Here is a 16442-nt window from a genome sequence, read left to right as displayed (position 1 = left end):
CTGACTTTTTTCTCAGAATTCTGAGTGAGAATAAGTGAATTTTTTTTTTTTCTTTTTTCAGTTGCCCTAGTCCTCTTCCAGGTGGTCCTCCATTTGGCCCTTAAAGAACTACATTTTGCCTCTTCAGAGTCTAATAAATCAACAAGTTTCTAGGCATTTTGAAGACAGATATTGTTTTGTAGATGAACTCTCAGCTGAATCCAGAGACACACAGCGGCGAGTGTCCAGCGCTGTGGGGCCGGTGGCAGCGTGTCCGACATGTGCTCGACTGTGCATGAAAGCCACTGCAGAATGCCTGACGTCACGCTGGGAACAATGAGGTAGTTCTCCTCTTTTATCCCACTGCGTCCCCCCTACCCGTCCCCTCCACGGACCAGGACGGGCTGAGGAATGCAGCGGGATCCAGGGGAGCTGGGGACGCTGCTCCACGGACAGCATGACTCATCCACTGACCTTTCTTTGGCTCAAGTCTATGTGTCACGGCCATGTTGGGCTTATTGTCAGAGCTGGAGAGGAGCAGGCTGAAAACCTCCTGGATGGATGAAGGAGGGAAGAAAAGGGAGTCATTTCTGCTGCAGGTGCATACATTATGGATATGTTCTGTTATGCTGCAGCGAGGCAGACGGTTTTATTCATTTGTACACACACAGCTGAAAATAGTTGGTGCAGAGCAATGTTCTGCCTGATCGACTCTCACTGACCAGAACAGTGGAAATGTTTCCACTTTGTGACACATTTCAAACACTGGAGTAGAGTGAAAACGTAAGGTGACGGTAGAACGAAAACAAGATGCTGGAACACACTTTCTGGAAAAATTCATGAGATGATTCTCAAATTTTCTCAAACAAAATTTGAAATTAATTTTTTTGCAAATAGTTGGCTTGGATTCTATGTGAAAATAAACAGCTTTTAAAAATTAAAAGAAGAAAAACTGAGACACCCATTTGTTTTCTACGATGACGTATTCGGGCCATAGTAGATAGAAAATAATCTACAGAGTGAATTTCTACAAACAAAACTGTACATTTTTTGTAGAAGTGAATAATAAAAAATGATATTTTGGGATAAATTAGAAAAACATGGACATTTTTTGATTTTGAAAAGTCAGAACAATTTTAGAAAAAAAAAAAGAAAAAAAAAAACTCTGAAATTTTGAGATTAATTTCAGAAACTTTCCAGAAAAAACCGTGGATGTTTCTGAGTTTCCAAAAATCCCAGAAATTTTGAGATCAAGTTTTTATAGAGAAAATTTCTGAGATTTGGAAGTTTTTTTTTTCTAGCAAACTTTCGACTTTTTATACGGAGAAATTTTCTACTTTTTCTTGAAAATTCCTCAGAATAATCTCAAAATTTCTGAGTTTTTGGGCTTAAATTTACTCGCCTTTATTCTGTATTTTGTATGATGTCGCAGGTTTCAGTAAGTGTGCACCGACTGCAGTTTTCTGACCGATCAAGAATCTTCCAAAAAAAAAAAAAAAGTAGAGATCGCACAAAATCACTCAGAGGTCCTCTAACGGCCCACTCGCCACACTTTGAGTGTTTAGAGAACTAAAACAGAAATGAGTCTCTGTTACCAGATGATAAAAGTTCAGAACTGTATTTTGCTAGAAGCTGCGTTTTCTCATTAAATCTCTGAAGTTTGCGTTTTCTCACTGTGATTAAACACAAAGTCCAAAGATTTAGACTAATTATCTTTAAATGTAACATGTTTTAGAGCTGGTGTGATACAAAAGAAGATGCACAACACTGAACTCTGACCATTTAGACTCATCCAGTAAAGCGAATAGTGGCTGGAAACTTTAATGCTCAGGAAAACCATATGAAATTAAAGCTATAGGAATCAGGCGAATAATAAACTGAAGCCCAGTAAATGCTTGGTGGCTTGATGAGGAAGTAAATAAATGAGTCTGACACAATCTGCTAGCTGCACTCCGCCCACCCTGGTCGGACCAGCAAGTCAGCAATGGACAAGTGAGCCATTGTTCTCACCACCGTGGAGGAGCGAATCCTAAATTTGGAATGTGTTTGTGTTTACACCTTCGTGTTAAATGTACAGCCCGCCACGGCCTGATGCAGTAAGGGGTCAGGAAAGAAAAAAAAAAGAAGCAGAAGGTTTTCTGACGCTTCCTGTAGAAAGTACGCATGGTCATGTGCTTCTGTGTTGAGCAGAGAGCTTCGGTTTACTGAACCATGATGAGTTTGTTGTTCAGAATCACTGTTAGCATCATTGCTAGCATTGACTTTGAGGACTTTCTTTCTTTGTGTGTGTGTGTGTGTGTGTTCACATTTCATAGAAAGTTCTCCCATTACTCCCTCATTGTGGTTCAGTTAACATTATTGACTGGCTCTGGGATCCGGGGGCTTTTCTGCGTGTTTTCTGGTGAATCTCTGGGTTTTCTTCTCTTTTCTGGACTGAACCGCCAACGGCTTTTATTGCCACCATTATTATTACTCCTGGCCGCCTGCTTCTGTGCTCAGCTGCTCATCTCTCTTGGATGGAGCTACTGCTGCCGTTCATTTATTGCGCTGCTAGTAAGTTATTACACATTACAGTACAGAAAATAACATAAAAGCTATTTGTGATAAACTCTCGCAGTCAGGCTCATTTCTGCTGCTTCACATTCCCTCTCACTCACACACACAGTCCAAGCGAGGGTCTTGTAAACATCTCACAGAGAGAAGAAGCACACACACATGGAATTTGGACACTTTATTTGGGCATTATGGGGGAATAGAGCGGCCTAGGCTAACCGCGCTCAAACGAAACAGGAATCCCTCACAGTAAAAATAACAGACTACAGTCAGATATTCACACCGACTCCGCGTCATCCGACACCCAAAATGATTCGGACGGAGTCGGGAAGACGTTCTCCCGCTGCACAGCGTCAAGTCCGAGCGAACGTGCCAAGCTTTTATCACCCGGGAGGATCTTTTAGTAAATCACAAAGCGGTTTATTGGGATTCAGTGAGACAGGGTGAGAAAAGGAAGCAAGGTGGAAGGAAAAGGATACGTTCTTCCTTGCGAAACTGATCGGATACAGAGATGTGCGAACATCAACATTTACCCTCCTGCCAAAGATTTTAGATTTTCCAAAGGTTAATTGACTGATTTATTTTAATGAAATGGGAACGTACAATGTTGTTGCAGATATACAAGATTTAGCAAAATGCTAACTTCCATCCGTAGTCTCACGATATCCCATGATGCAGTGCGTTCTTGTAAAATCTCATTAATATAATTTATTTGAATATTTTACTGAGGTCTGTGGTACTGAGAAGTACAGATGCCTGATTCTCAAGTAGTTTGAATCAATTTCACACAAAATATTCAGTACATGTACGAAATGTATTTTCGTACATGTACTGAATTTTTTTCTGTTAAATAAATATAAACAATACCTTCATTTAACACAATAACATCAGTTATATTTTTATAAATCTATTTTGGTACACACGACTTAAATGACTTATTTGATATTTAGATATTTTATTAAGGTCATTAAATTATAAACATAGTGACACTTACTAAACCTCAAAGACTTTTAGAGTGGAGAAAACAAACAACTATTTGTTATACATAAAATAAGGAATACAGTAAAAAAATGTATATATATATATATATATATATACACACACACATTGAAGAGAGGAATCCCCACAGCATGATACTGCCACCACCAGTTTTCCAATCTGGGAATAGCGCGTTTTGGGTGACGAGCCTGGTTCTGCATGTCGACCAAAGAGTTCAAGTCAGGTACTGACCGGGTGAACGTTATTTAAAGAAAGAAGAAAAAACGCTGATTACAAATCTGCTCCACACTTTTCAGATTTTGATTTGTTAAAAGCGTCGACAGGCTTTTTCTTCGTCTCCATCATTCATCGCTTTATATTGGTGTATTATGTAACATACAAGTAGAATACATAAAAGTTTGTGGATGTAATGCAATTTGCAAAAGTGGAAGTCATAAAATTACTTTTGTAAAGCTCTGTTATAAAGCTTAAAAGATCATAAGCTCTTCTCAGATCAGATCTTTGTATACATAAATAAAATTACATATATAAAATTGCTATTTTAGGTTTAGATTGAATACAATGATTTTTTATTACAGCAGGAGGGCTTGTTTGTGGGCTTGAAGGATTGAAAATGGATGAGGAGGGGAAGGGGAATGGCTCGCTCTGAGGAACGCCGAGGTGCTGAGAGCCAGTCTTCCCTCTCTACTCTAACTCTGGCTATTTATGGTAGGAGGCCTCTCAGCCCGGAGCAACTCAGCAGAGTTCTGAGTTCATGGCATCATCATTCCAACTTGTAGCTACAGAAAGACGGGAAGCTTCAAACACGCCTGGGTTTGGTCAGTTCAGCTGGGCTACAACCACACACTTCAGGGTGTTTTGTTAGGATTTATTAATGTAAGAGACAAACACGTAGGACGTGACTGTGAAGTTGTTTAAAAGGGTTTTGTGGCGGGTTAGCCCTGTTTACTTTAAGACCCCAACTTAAAATCCAATACAAACAATTGCCTTCAGTTTTGACTTAAGAGTTAAATAACTAACCCTAACCTGCAAAATAGTCGGTTGTCAGGGCAACTAACAGTCGTACACCCTAGACAAATTGACAAGTGCGCAACAGTCTTACTTTTGTTCCTAACAGCGCACTATAACGGAATAGATCCAGTCACCTGAGACGAGGAAGGAGCCACAGGTGGACGATAATTCGTCCATTGCAGAGCAACAAGAAAGGCAACGCAGTTCAGTTTTGAGAGACCAATTAACCTAACAGTCGTGTTTTTAGACTGGGAGGAAGCTGGACTACCTGGAGAGAACCCAAACAGGGAGAACATGCAAACTCCAAGCTGGGATTCGAACCCAGGACCTTCTCGGTGAGAGACTTCTTGCTGTTCCATGAACATAAAAACCTGATGAAATCAGTAGCGCCCAAAGTAGCCCTGAAAAATGACAAGACAATCATGTTCATTACATAGAGAGACATACGGTTATGTAAATGCAAAACCCCCAAAATAAATACATATAAAAATAAATATTATATATACACATAAAATTACCTTTTTTTTTAAAGCTGCTTCCTCCTTTTAGTGGCCTGGTGTGGCCACCCTTACAAAACTTTTCTGGGGACGCCACTGAATGAAATGTGAGTTTACATAAAAAGTGCCTGTTTGCTTCTACTTACCGTCACAGCTGGATGTGAAACTGTTTAAAGTTCAGTTTGGGTTAAAAGTGTTGACTCATAGAGCTTTCAGGGCGTTTCGTCATATCTATGAGCCGTGCTCCTAAAGGCTCGGACAGGGTTTCCCAATCTGTGTCACGATGCATGTGGCGACATTAAGCTTTAAAAACCTATTAAACCCTCCACCGACTAGCTACTACCTTATTAAATGGACCCCGGTTTAAAGCTCCTGCAAAGCCTGGAATGTTGACTCTTTTCCTCCTCTCTTATCTATTTGTGTTTCTTCTAAGTCTGGGAAAAGTCTTATGCACGAATTCCTCTTGAAATAGACATATTTCTATAATCTGCTTATTTTTACACTGACTCGTGATTAGCGTGAAACATTAGACCTCTTAAAGAGACTTGACGTTAGCAGACATGAATTCGTGTCACAAAGTAAACATCAAGTCTGCTGTGTACGAGCACGAGCACACGGTATTGTGTGTGTGTCGCGTGCCGATGCGGGTGACGATGGACGGTATTTACCGTAACGTACAGGTGTTGCCCCTCAGCCCCACTGAACATGCAGGTGATGATTCGGAGCTCCTGCGCGGATGGAGGAGGTGCTGCTGTAGTAGCTGGAGGAAACTTTCATTGAGTCTCTGCTATGTGACCATGTTTGGTAAAGCTCTTCAGGAGCGGGGCTCTGAGCAAGCCCCCTTGACCGAGTGCTGCTTGCTCACTCACGCAGGAGATGGTTTCAATCAAAGACCTACTCTCGCTCAAAAAAAATAAATAAATAAAAATCTTACCCCCACCCCTACTGCATCCTTTGCTTCACTCATTTTCAGACCTTTTGTAGGTAATTCGCTTACTTTAACGTTTCATCTCGTTTTGCGTGTTTGGGTCTCCGTTTCCAAAGTGACATTCTTTCTCGCCAAAACTGAAGTAAAAGGCGGGAGCGGTGCCAGCTTTCAGTAGCAGGTCTGGGTAACGCTGCCTTGGCCAGAGCTTGACGAATGACTGGGTCTCTTCAGAATGCTGAAGAGGGATTTGGCTTTAAGTGGTGTGTTTTATCCCCCCCCCTCCCCAACTCTTTCTGTTTTTGTTTCATAATGCATTTTATCAGCAAGAAGCATCTCTGGACCACACTGAAGTTAGTTTTTCAGTCAGATGGATTGTGCTCTAGAAGTATTTTCAAGTTTCCTCAAGACTTCGCTGAGTTCTGGTTAAACTTTTTTGCGCCAGAGTAACACAAACGAGCAGCATATAGGGTGTAATATGTAAAGTTACACATTAAAAAAAATAACAGCAATATTTTTGGTTTATTTACCCTGAGAAAAGAAATGATTAGTAATTTCCAAACATTTATTTTCCAAACTATTACGTTAGCACTCTAAAACTTTGGCTAGCAAGCTATATATTTAGTTTGAAAAGTATATACTTACTTTTTAAACTAAGTAAGTATATACTTACTTAGTATATACTAAGATATTTAGTTTGCCAAATAAATATGTAATTTGAAAGCTAAATATTTAGCTTGTGAATTACACGTTTAGTCTGAAACTCTGACATTTACAAATATATGAAAAACATGGTGAAAATTTGACTTTGTAAAAATCAACACCCTAATTTTTTGTCCACGAGACTAAATAAACCAAAAATAGTTGCTGTTAATTTTTTTTTCTGCATAACTTTACAAATGGAGCCCCATAGCACTTGAATGAAAATGATACAAGGCTTTCAAAATTGTGGCATTAATTTCGCTGCACTTACCCCTGGAGGTTCTTTGGGGTATATCTCCACCAGTTATTCACGTCTTCTGACTAAAAAGTTCAAACCCTGTCAGACTGGATGATAGAATCAGTTTTCAAGTATTGCTTCAAATTCTTTGTTGAATTTAGGTATGTACTTTGACTAGGTCATTCTAACAAATGCATATGCTTTGCTCTTAAACTCCAGTCCTTGAGGCCGAGTGTTCTTAAATGCGTCTATCAAGCTGCACCACGATCGTCCAACTGCTTCCTGCTGTCGTCTTCTTCAAAAACACCCAAGAAAAACAAAACAAAACAAAACAAAACCAACCAAATCTTTTTCTGGTCTTTAAACTGAAGGAAAGACTAGTCTTCCATCAACTTTTCGTGTTCATCTTTATTGAAGAACAACACTTTCAAGTAATTCTCAGCGTTTTATCACTACAATTACAAGATAATTAGTAGTGGTCATTGTAGAGAACAAAGGTCTGAGTCATGTGGTAAAACTCAGTGACCTAGTGGGCCTTTTCGTAGTGTAGGCCATTTCACATTAAAATCGAGAAAAGTAAGAAGGTCGTACCGATTGCATCGCATTAAAAGATGAAACGAAGAGGAAGGAAAGCCACACTGACAAAGTTATTCACTGGAAAAGAAAAAAAAAAAATCCAGGCAAGACATCTGATTATTATTATTACTTTTTACATTCAGTCTCCACTATCGAACAAACGCTGCCATCCTTGAGATGTTCAATTAATCAGCTTTCATTGTGTACACTTCATCACAGTTGACATCAGAGAATAAAAAGAAAACAAAACTAATAGTCGCCTCAAAGTAATAACTTTGTTATAAGCTGCACCTAAGAAGTCAATCATTTCGATCAGCTCAAGGTTTTACATGATTCATATACATTTTCAGTTATACGTTTGTGTTTAAATACTGTAATTCATTCGTCAAACGAGCAGCTGTCTCCTCGCTAATCCGAGGCCATGGTGGTTGTTCCAACCTGATGGTGCTGATTACAAGTCATAATCAGACGCCACATTAATTCACTGTCACATTCAGGGTTTTTTTTTGTACAAAGCCCAGCGTGAGAGGCCAAAATAAAATCCCATTTTAATCAATTGTCAAAGTCCTCCTCTATGCAGATGATTAGGTGGTTTACTCCTCACTTTGTGCGATGAGTGCTGCTGCGTCAAAGAGCAGCCTCTGTCTAAACTAAAGAAGATCCAGAAAAATTATCGGATGATTCATCTCGGCCCAGTCACTCTCAGAAAATCTGATTTTTCCAACAGACCAAATAAATGAGATGCAAGTTGTTCCGTAAATCCCTACAGGCAGGAATATTCTGATTGCCACTATCATCTGAAATCGCCCTAATGTCACTAAGTAACACATCCCAGCATTCACATTGGTAAGCCCCGCCAATAAATTGTCACAAAAAATAGCGGGGGCTCCCTACGAGGGATCAGCTTTGGGTTAGGATACTCGACCGGATAATTATTGTGCAGGCGGGTTTAGAAAAATATACACACGGCACATACACCAGGACATAATCATGCTTATCCGAATCCGACTAACATCCACTGTTTGTGTAAAAAAAGGCACAAGAGACTGTAGCCCCTCCTCTGTAAGTGGCAGACAGAAATAAGGGACATCCCAGAGATAGGGAGTGTGCTTTAGATTTCCACAGTGAAAAATACAACCAGACCATCACAGACGGCCAAAACTACCCATACATCCACGTTTACACAGGCGGCTTTTACAATGTGTGAAGTTGAGTAGTGCTGTGAATGTTTGAATGAACCAAACAGGTTATATCAATTCTTTTAGTGTCAATAAAGAGCAAATAAAGTCGACATAGGTTTGAAAACGACTAACGAAAATGTGAGCCTAATGCTCAACTGCTACCCGGGTTGCCCTTTACCCAGAGCAGAGTTTGGTATCAGTATTTGCAAAATGGAGTTGAAGGAACGGAAATGAAATGAAATGGAGAAAAATAAACAGTAGTGAGCCTGAAGCAAGAGCTGCTGGCTACATGTTGCTGCCACTTGGATCTAGAAATAATATCACACTCGACTCAACTGTGCCCTGGTGTCAAAGTGTTAACGCGCTGATGATTCATGGCGACTGTTCTAAATGCTATTAGCTTTACAAGCTAATAACAATCAGAGATCCAAAGAAGTTGGCAAGAGAATTTTTTTTAAACACATAAGAAAGGAAACTATTTTTTTATTGGGGCTGGCTGCTGACTTGGCAGGATATTGGAAGCTGTACACGTTACAGCAGAAAGTGCTTTTTATTCTTTTAAATAGTCCAGTTGCATTGATCATGTTGGACTAAAAAAAAACCCATTGGTCATTTTTGGGAAATCTCACAGTTAAGGTTGAGGTCTAATAATATGCACAGAGGCTGCTGTTTATGCTTATTGCCAACTGTGAATATAAGACAGTTTAACCCTGGGATCCTGTTATCATTTGTTAGTTTTTAAATAATGAAAATCCAGTTTAGCTACGGAGCTGTGTCACTGCGACTGCTCACCCAAACACGACGTGACAGAGTCTCTAGTTCTAACATGAATAGCTGATAGTGGTGCACATTTCCAGGTGTGCAAAAGAAAAAGAAAAGAAAAAACAGAAGAAAGAAAAGCAAATAAAAGAAAATAGTGTGAGCTGTATATTCTGCCATAACCTGGAGAATTTATTTTGAAAGAATTGTTGTATTTTGCTATGAACATTCATTTTATTGTTAGGACAGGTAAATTTTTAATTTACCAAAAATGTGAGTTGAAAAATAATAAACTGTTGACAAGAAAAAATAAAACAATCATATTGTGCGTTTAGTACTACATTTCTCTGTATTTTGAACTTTCAAATAATGCCCTTACAAAAGGCGCTTTTATGTCACTATCTGTGTGTGTGTGTGTGTGTGTGCGCACGTGTGTGCATGAAACTAACTTAACATACAAAAACTTAAAAGTTCTAATAAATATCTTTTTCTTTACTTCAACCATCCCTAAGTTTTACATGGAAGGGAACCATATTGGATTTTGAGATTACTTCTCTTAATTCTGACTTCATATTTTTTCTTTTAAACTTAAAGACAAACTTAAAAAGATAAAATAAAAAAAGTCTAAGTTCAGATAATGAGATGGAACTTGCTATAAAAGACTGAACAACTGGAGTAACAAATCTCATCTCACACAAGCTTGATTTGATGATCTCACTGCTCCCTCTTGTGTTCACTTCATGAACTACTCTACCACAGTAATGCACGTTAGAAACATTCAGTCTAAGGGTACATTTGGTTAATGTTTGTGCTTTACAGGAAGCCTTGGCTCGGACCAAGAGTGATGATGTCGATCCCGGTCTTCTTCTTGTGAAACTAAATCGGAGAGATCCCATGTTTCTGTCTGCCAGGTCGTGGTTATTAGCAAACCTTACAAAGAAATCTCTCTGTATCTGTAAAAAAAAATAAATAAATAAATGAAACAAAATACAAGTACTGGCAACTGGCATATAGAAGATGTGTTAACAATTAAGAGAGTTTACCGCTATGCAGAAGGCACCTGCATAGATGCTGAACGTGTAAATACTGTAACATGCACAGCGAGGAGAAATCCTCAAAAGTACAAGAAGTTCATGCTTTGACTATGCTCTGTGTTGAAGGAGGTGGAGAAGGGTGGGGAGGGGGGACATTTTGGAAGACAACCCCTTCCCCTACCCCACGCCCGCCCAGCCCACGATTAGATTAATGCAATCAATAATTAGATGGTGTTCATCTACCTTGACAGTTCACGAAGGCATCACAGAAATATGTCAGTCTTACCATGCTCTACAATGAATATCTACAGTTTATACGGGAAAAACTGGGCATGCAGGCTGCCGGGCCGCTTCCAGCAGCACGGCGTTTCCAAATCAATCTGAGTCATGGACAGAGAGCGGGAGGGAAAACATCAAACAAAAAATAACAAAGAGAGATTTCAAGCAACTCTACTGCTGACATTCTGTCAAATAATCAGCGATGCTTTCACTGATTAGGTACCAGATCTCAGGATTAGCCTGTAGTGCCTCGCAAAAGTGTTCACAGCCCTCTTCCTAAAGACTCTCCCAACTACAGAATGACTTTATTTAATGATAGACCAACACATATTGGCTCATAAATGTGGAGAGATGATATGAAGTGCTTTGTGTTCAGATTACCTTAAATAAATTCTTGGGAACTGGTAGCAAATTCCTTCAAGTCAAAAATACTTAAATTAAATATTGTTGGGGGGAAACAAATGTGTTTGAATGGCTCACACAAAATTCCATTAGAGATCTGGAATAGATTTATAGAGTATTTTCAATTTAGAAGTAGCCCACAAAGACCTGCAGTTGGAACTGCAATAACATGACACGCACATCACACTTTTTAGATGTTTATACGTAAAAAAAGTGAAATTCCTAATTTCATTTTCCCTATCCGACTGAATTTTTACACATTTTCTTTTTATGTCGATCAAGCACATAAAATCCCAATTAAAGACATTGAGGTTCCTAGTTGAATCGCAACAAAATGGGGGTCTGAAAACTTTTGCGAGGCCCTGAGAACACGGAGCAATGGCGTTACGTTTTGGTGGATGGACCGGGATGACCCCCGAAACCGAAGAAATGGGACGTTCCTCGGAGATTACGATGTCACGGTCTTCACAGATAAACTCTCTCCTTAGTTTAAAAAAAAAAAAAAAACTACGCTTCTGAGTAAATCATGATTATTTACAAAGTCTGTAAGGCAGGGGGGAGAGGTAGAACAAAAACATTCCAGCTGAGGCAGAGGGTTGTAATGGATGTTGTACCGTCACAGCTAATGATACTAGCGTAGCAGCAAAAAACAAAACAAAACAAAAATCTTGGAGAGTGTCAAGTTCTTAAATGAGATTTGGATGGAGAAGCATGGCTGGTGACGCAGAGAGGCGCTACTTATAAGGAGGCCACAGCAGGTAAAAACTGGGAGAGGCATCCTGGTGTTTTTTTTCTGTCTCTTGTTCTGAGGTTTGATGGATTTAAGACAAGAGCCCTGTAGGTTGACCACATCTCCTCCGCCGTGGACAGGAAATGAGCTCCCAGCTGTTCATTGGAGGGAGGGATGGAGGTGGCGATGATGGGAAGGGGGAAGAGGGAAGGAAGAGAAGAAACCTCAACTTTGTTATACCTCCACTATTATTGCTTTCCTGTTTTTCCACAGGCACTTCAGAGGATTAGGCTTTGGCTGAAGTTGAGCGCTGAAGAGGAGGCTGGGGGTGAAACGGAGAGAGATGGGAGTGACAGATGGTGCTAAAAGTGTGCTTGTGAACTCTAATTTGTTGTCTGCAACCAAAAAAGCTACCTCCCAGCAGTAGAGTAATCACGCTCACTGGGGGAGAAGGGGAGACAAAAAAAAAACCCCAGTGAGGTTGGGATCGCTGGTGCTTGCGTGAGTCAAAGAGTGCTCTCCTCGTCAAAACCTGAGGACTCCGAGACCGAGGGGCGGGCCGGCTGGGAACGCCTCCGCTCCACGCGTCCATCATGCGGTCGAGGGTTCTTTGTCCCTGCGTTAGTCCGTGTGGTTGTTCGCGTGCTTCTCGTCCGCATCGGCCTTGACCTTCCGCCCGCCTCTGCCCGTCAGGACTTTGTAGCAGCCGCGGGCGATCTTGTACATCCAGATGGTGTTGAGGATGTCCAGGGCGATGCACGACGTGATCCAGGCCACCTGCGCTCCCAGGCCCAGCCGCTCGAACTCGGGCGTGCCGAATGTGGCGAAGACGCTCGCCCAGTAGGACGGCATGACGGCGATGCGGACGGCGAAGAACACCACCGCCATGGCGACGCCGTTCAGCACCACCATCCGGTGTGACCGGGGGTACTTTAACACCTCGTAGAACCACCTGAGGGACAGAGGAGGCAGAGGGGTTGACGTCTTGAACACCGCTGCGTCACAGATTAGGGGTAGGTGATACTTTTATTGTGATATTTTGTGGAGCTATTGTGACAAAGATAAAAGTGACAATAAGAATTATTTGGTACTTCTATTGCAGGAAACTTTAGTTATGGTTGTAACATACGATTGGCGCTATGATTGGTAAAGTTATGAATCATAGTGCTACAAAAACATCACTGCTCTTGGAAAAAAAATGGGTAAGTATAAAGCACTGAAGCTTGTGGTTTCAATTAACCATAAATTAGGAAAAGTTCAAGACTCTGTAGGTAAATTTGTAGGGATTTGCCCGAAATGCGGCCGTCTCACCTTTGATTCACGAACGGCGTGGACAGCTCTGAAATGAGACGGAAATTGGCGAAATAAGGAAGAACCCCTCGTGTCTGCGAAAGCCAGATGGATGCATTAGTAGGAGAAACACGGAAAGAGTTTAATCTGCTTTTCTCCTCCTGGGAACGGCATACTCACCAACACATATCCATAGGCATACAGCGCCGCCAAGTGGTGGCAGACGAAAAAGCTGTCCCCCATTGTGCTCCAGTTACATGCTAGCAGGAAAAGGTCTGAGGAGCAGAGGTGAAGGTGGAAGAACTATTGAGGTTATGATCAAAAGGACATTCAGAGGTTGAAAAAATGCCTCAATATTGAATTGTAAATAGCTCAATAGATGTTTGGGTTGTTAACTAGCGTACAATGTGTAGTTATTATTTATCTGGGTATAACAAAGGCAACAAACATACATTTTGTCACAGTACAGACAAAAACTGTAAATTATTTTGTTGTGGTTTTTTAATTTAATTTATTGCAAATAAATAAATTAAAATAATGTATTTTATATTTAGTCCCTCTGACGCAAAACATAACACTACTGCTGTTTGTCTTAACTTCTGTTAGAGATGTCATTTTTTTGGTTATTTTCTTTTTCAAAAGAACTGAAGCTCTAATCATTAGATTAGATTTAGGTTTCGACTTTGACTAGGCCATTCTAACACATGATTATACCTTGACCATTCTATTGCATCTCTGGATGAATGTTGAGGGTTATGAGGATGAACCTCCACATCAGCCTCAATAACTTCCTCTCTTACAGGAGGGGTGTTCAAAGTGCGGCTCCCAGGACATCAGCAGCCCTTGGTAGAATATCATGTGGCCTCCCTCACCTCGATTTAAGAATGGTATAATGATGGCGTTCCAGAACAGGGATTTGATTCAGATGGACAGTTTGTCATTTTTAGGCTGAAAGTTTCATAGAAATGTTCGGTCTTCTTACAACAGAAATTGTTCGGTACAATGTTGTGTCAAACAACAATGTTGTACTGAAATTGTTTGGCACAACATCGTTGTGTATTGTATCCCCCAACATGCTTCGATGAGATATGAAGATTTTTTTTTTCTTCCATTATAATCTCACAAAAGCAGGCAGAACAAACGTCCAACAAGTTTTACTGACAAACAGATTTAGGCAAGTACATTCATTAAACTTACTCAATTACAGCAAGATTTTATTCAAAGGAAAGACTGACTCATTCCTTTCTTGTTGACACTCAAAACTTTAGTTTTTAAACCGAAGAAAATAAGTAAATAAAATAAAAATCTGATTAAGTTTCATTAAAATACTGCTTGTTAAATTTATTGCTGAGCAGTTAAAAAAAAAAAAAAAAGATAAAGTGTGTCTAAAATTATGTGGTGGAGGGACTTTGGATTCATACATGCCACACTTCTTCTTATTTGTGTTTATAAGAAAAAAAATAAGAAAAACCACCTATCTGGTTGTCACGTGACAAAAGGTTCAAAGGATAGCTACACATGCTACAAGAGGGCAAGTTGCAAAAGTATTGATAAGGAAACTAACAAAATAATGACTGCCACGTCGGGCGCAAAGGTAAATGATCAACAGAGGTCGAGGAAGGCGCTTACCATAGAGGAGGTAGCCACAGGTTATGGCTACATTTAGTTTGACCAGATTAGGATCACCCCTGTGGAACAGCAAACAAAGTGTAAAGGTACATGCAGCACAGCTGGGACGTTATTACAATCAATGTCAGCAAACCAGTAGGGGGATCTGCTGACTCATATGGGCAGCTTAGCGCTCGGATCAAAAACGCACAGCATATATCTGAAGATGAACTAACAGACGATCTGGAACAGAATCATTATCATTCATGCTTGGTGGTCATTCAAGATCATATCTTATCCGTGTGGAGCTACAGCTTAGTTAAAACCGACATGTTGATGGGACAATCGTAAAGAGCAGTACGTTTGGGACAAGGAGAGACGTTCTCGTTATGATCCGGCTCTGGAGGATTTTAAGTGTCTGTGAATAACGTAAATTCACAGCAACAATGGAGGAGATGCCTTTGCTTCAGTTTACATGTGATGGTATCAGTCGCAGGTATCGTGTGGCACATGGCTGCCTGACGGTTCCTCTAACAGGACCTCATGTTGCTGCACATGTGCTGAAAATTTTTTTTTAAAAAAAGTTCACACTTCAAGGTGTTTATTACAAGCCTGGCGGGCCACCAGGCTCTTCTAACCCCCCGCCCTCTCCACCAGGCCAAGTGTCGTTTATTTTAACTCGGGTTTTTTATACACCAGTAACAGTGACAGAAAAGATGGACTAATAGATTTATAGTTGATGCCTTAATTTGCGCCGTCCCTGCATCTGCCAGTTGGCAGTGACCATTAGTGACCACTAACCACTTATTCAGTTCTTGTTTTAAATCTTCATACACTGTGCAGTACCTGGTGACTGGTACTGCACAAAAATAAACTGGGAGGTATAATTGTAATCAGTGCGTCACAAACATATTTATAGCATGTTAGTACAAGTAGCTGCACTAATACTAGGAATCATATTCCGGCCATAGGCCCAGAGCTTATTAAGCAATCATATTTATTAGTTGAGAGAGCGCATTAGCTAGAAAACTGAGCGTGAACTGTGTGTTTAGTGGCCAAATTAGTCAGTTGTGGGTGGTAACTATTCTGTTGGCTCAGACTGGCTGGATTTTCAGCTAAAAACCTGCGAAGGTGGGGACAGGACTTGACAGGATATTTAAGAAAAAACGTAATGGGAAAAATATAATTGATAGATGACCTCCACTTTAAAGGAATTGCATATTCTTCCCAACATAAATGTAAAACTTCAAAATTCTATAAATTCCTTTGGTCCTTCGTTGGTAGTTGTTGCTCCCAATGTTTTTGCCTATTAATGTGTCATTCTATAGAAGGACTAATAAAATATTGTTTTCTAGGTCTCTGATATTTTAGGTCCCGTTCACACAAAGACCATTTTAGGTCTGCAATGGCTTCTTTTTGTCTTGACTGCGTCCACAAGGATCCAGCTTTTTGGGAGACCAAAAATGATCATTTTTGAAAGCAGGTCCCAGAGTGGATACATTTTAAAATGAATGCTTCATCTTTACACCGAGTTGTTTTGTTTCTTTTTTAATTAAAAGATAACGCAGTTCGACCTCTCTTTCTCTCTCTATTCCGCATCCGGTGTTTGTTTTTTGTGTCATTCTGTGGCAGTGTCACAGCGCCACCGATTGGCCCGGCATGCCTACTACAGTGCTTTC

At 40.3% G+C, this 16442-nt stretch overlaps 1 protein-coding gene across 2 annotated transcripts in view; it reads right to left on the bottom strand.

Annotated features, from left to right (window-relative positions):
• Positions 1–8201: 8201 nt before the first annotated feature.
• Positions 8202–16442, bottom strand: part of tlcd4b (TLC domain containing 4b) — a 28346-nt gene continuing 20105 nt past the window's right edge. For both annotated transcript variants that reach the window (XM_015015319.1, XM_015015320.1), the window contains exons 4-7: positions 14785–14843; positions 13336–13430; positions 13177–13250; positions 8202–12817 (exon numbers count right to left, since the gene is read on the bottom strand). In XM_015015319.1, the coding sequence (XP_014870805.1) occupies positions 12487–12817; positions 13177–13250; positions 13336–13430; positions 14785–14843 (559 nt within the window). In that variant the 3' untranslated portion in view covers positions 8202–12486. The remainder of the gene's footprint in view (positions 12818–13176; positions 13251–13335; positions 13431–14784; positions 14844–16442) is intronic.

The sequence above is a fragment of the Poecilia latipinna genome, unplaced genomic scaffold (genome assembly GCF_001443285.1).
Source record: "Poecilia latipinna isolate Pla-1442-1.1 unplaced genomic scaffold, P_latipinna-1.0 Scaffold1902, whole genome shotgun sequence".
Taxonomy (NCBI): domain Eukaryota; kingdom Metazoa; phylum Chordata; class Actinopteri; order Cyprinodontiformes; family Poeciliidae; genus Poecilia; species Poecilia latipinna.
This window is presented reverse-complemented; position numbering and strand designations above follow the sequence as displayed.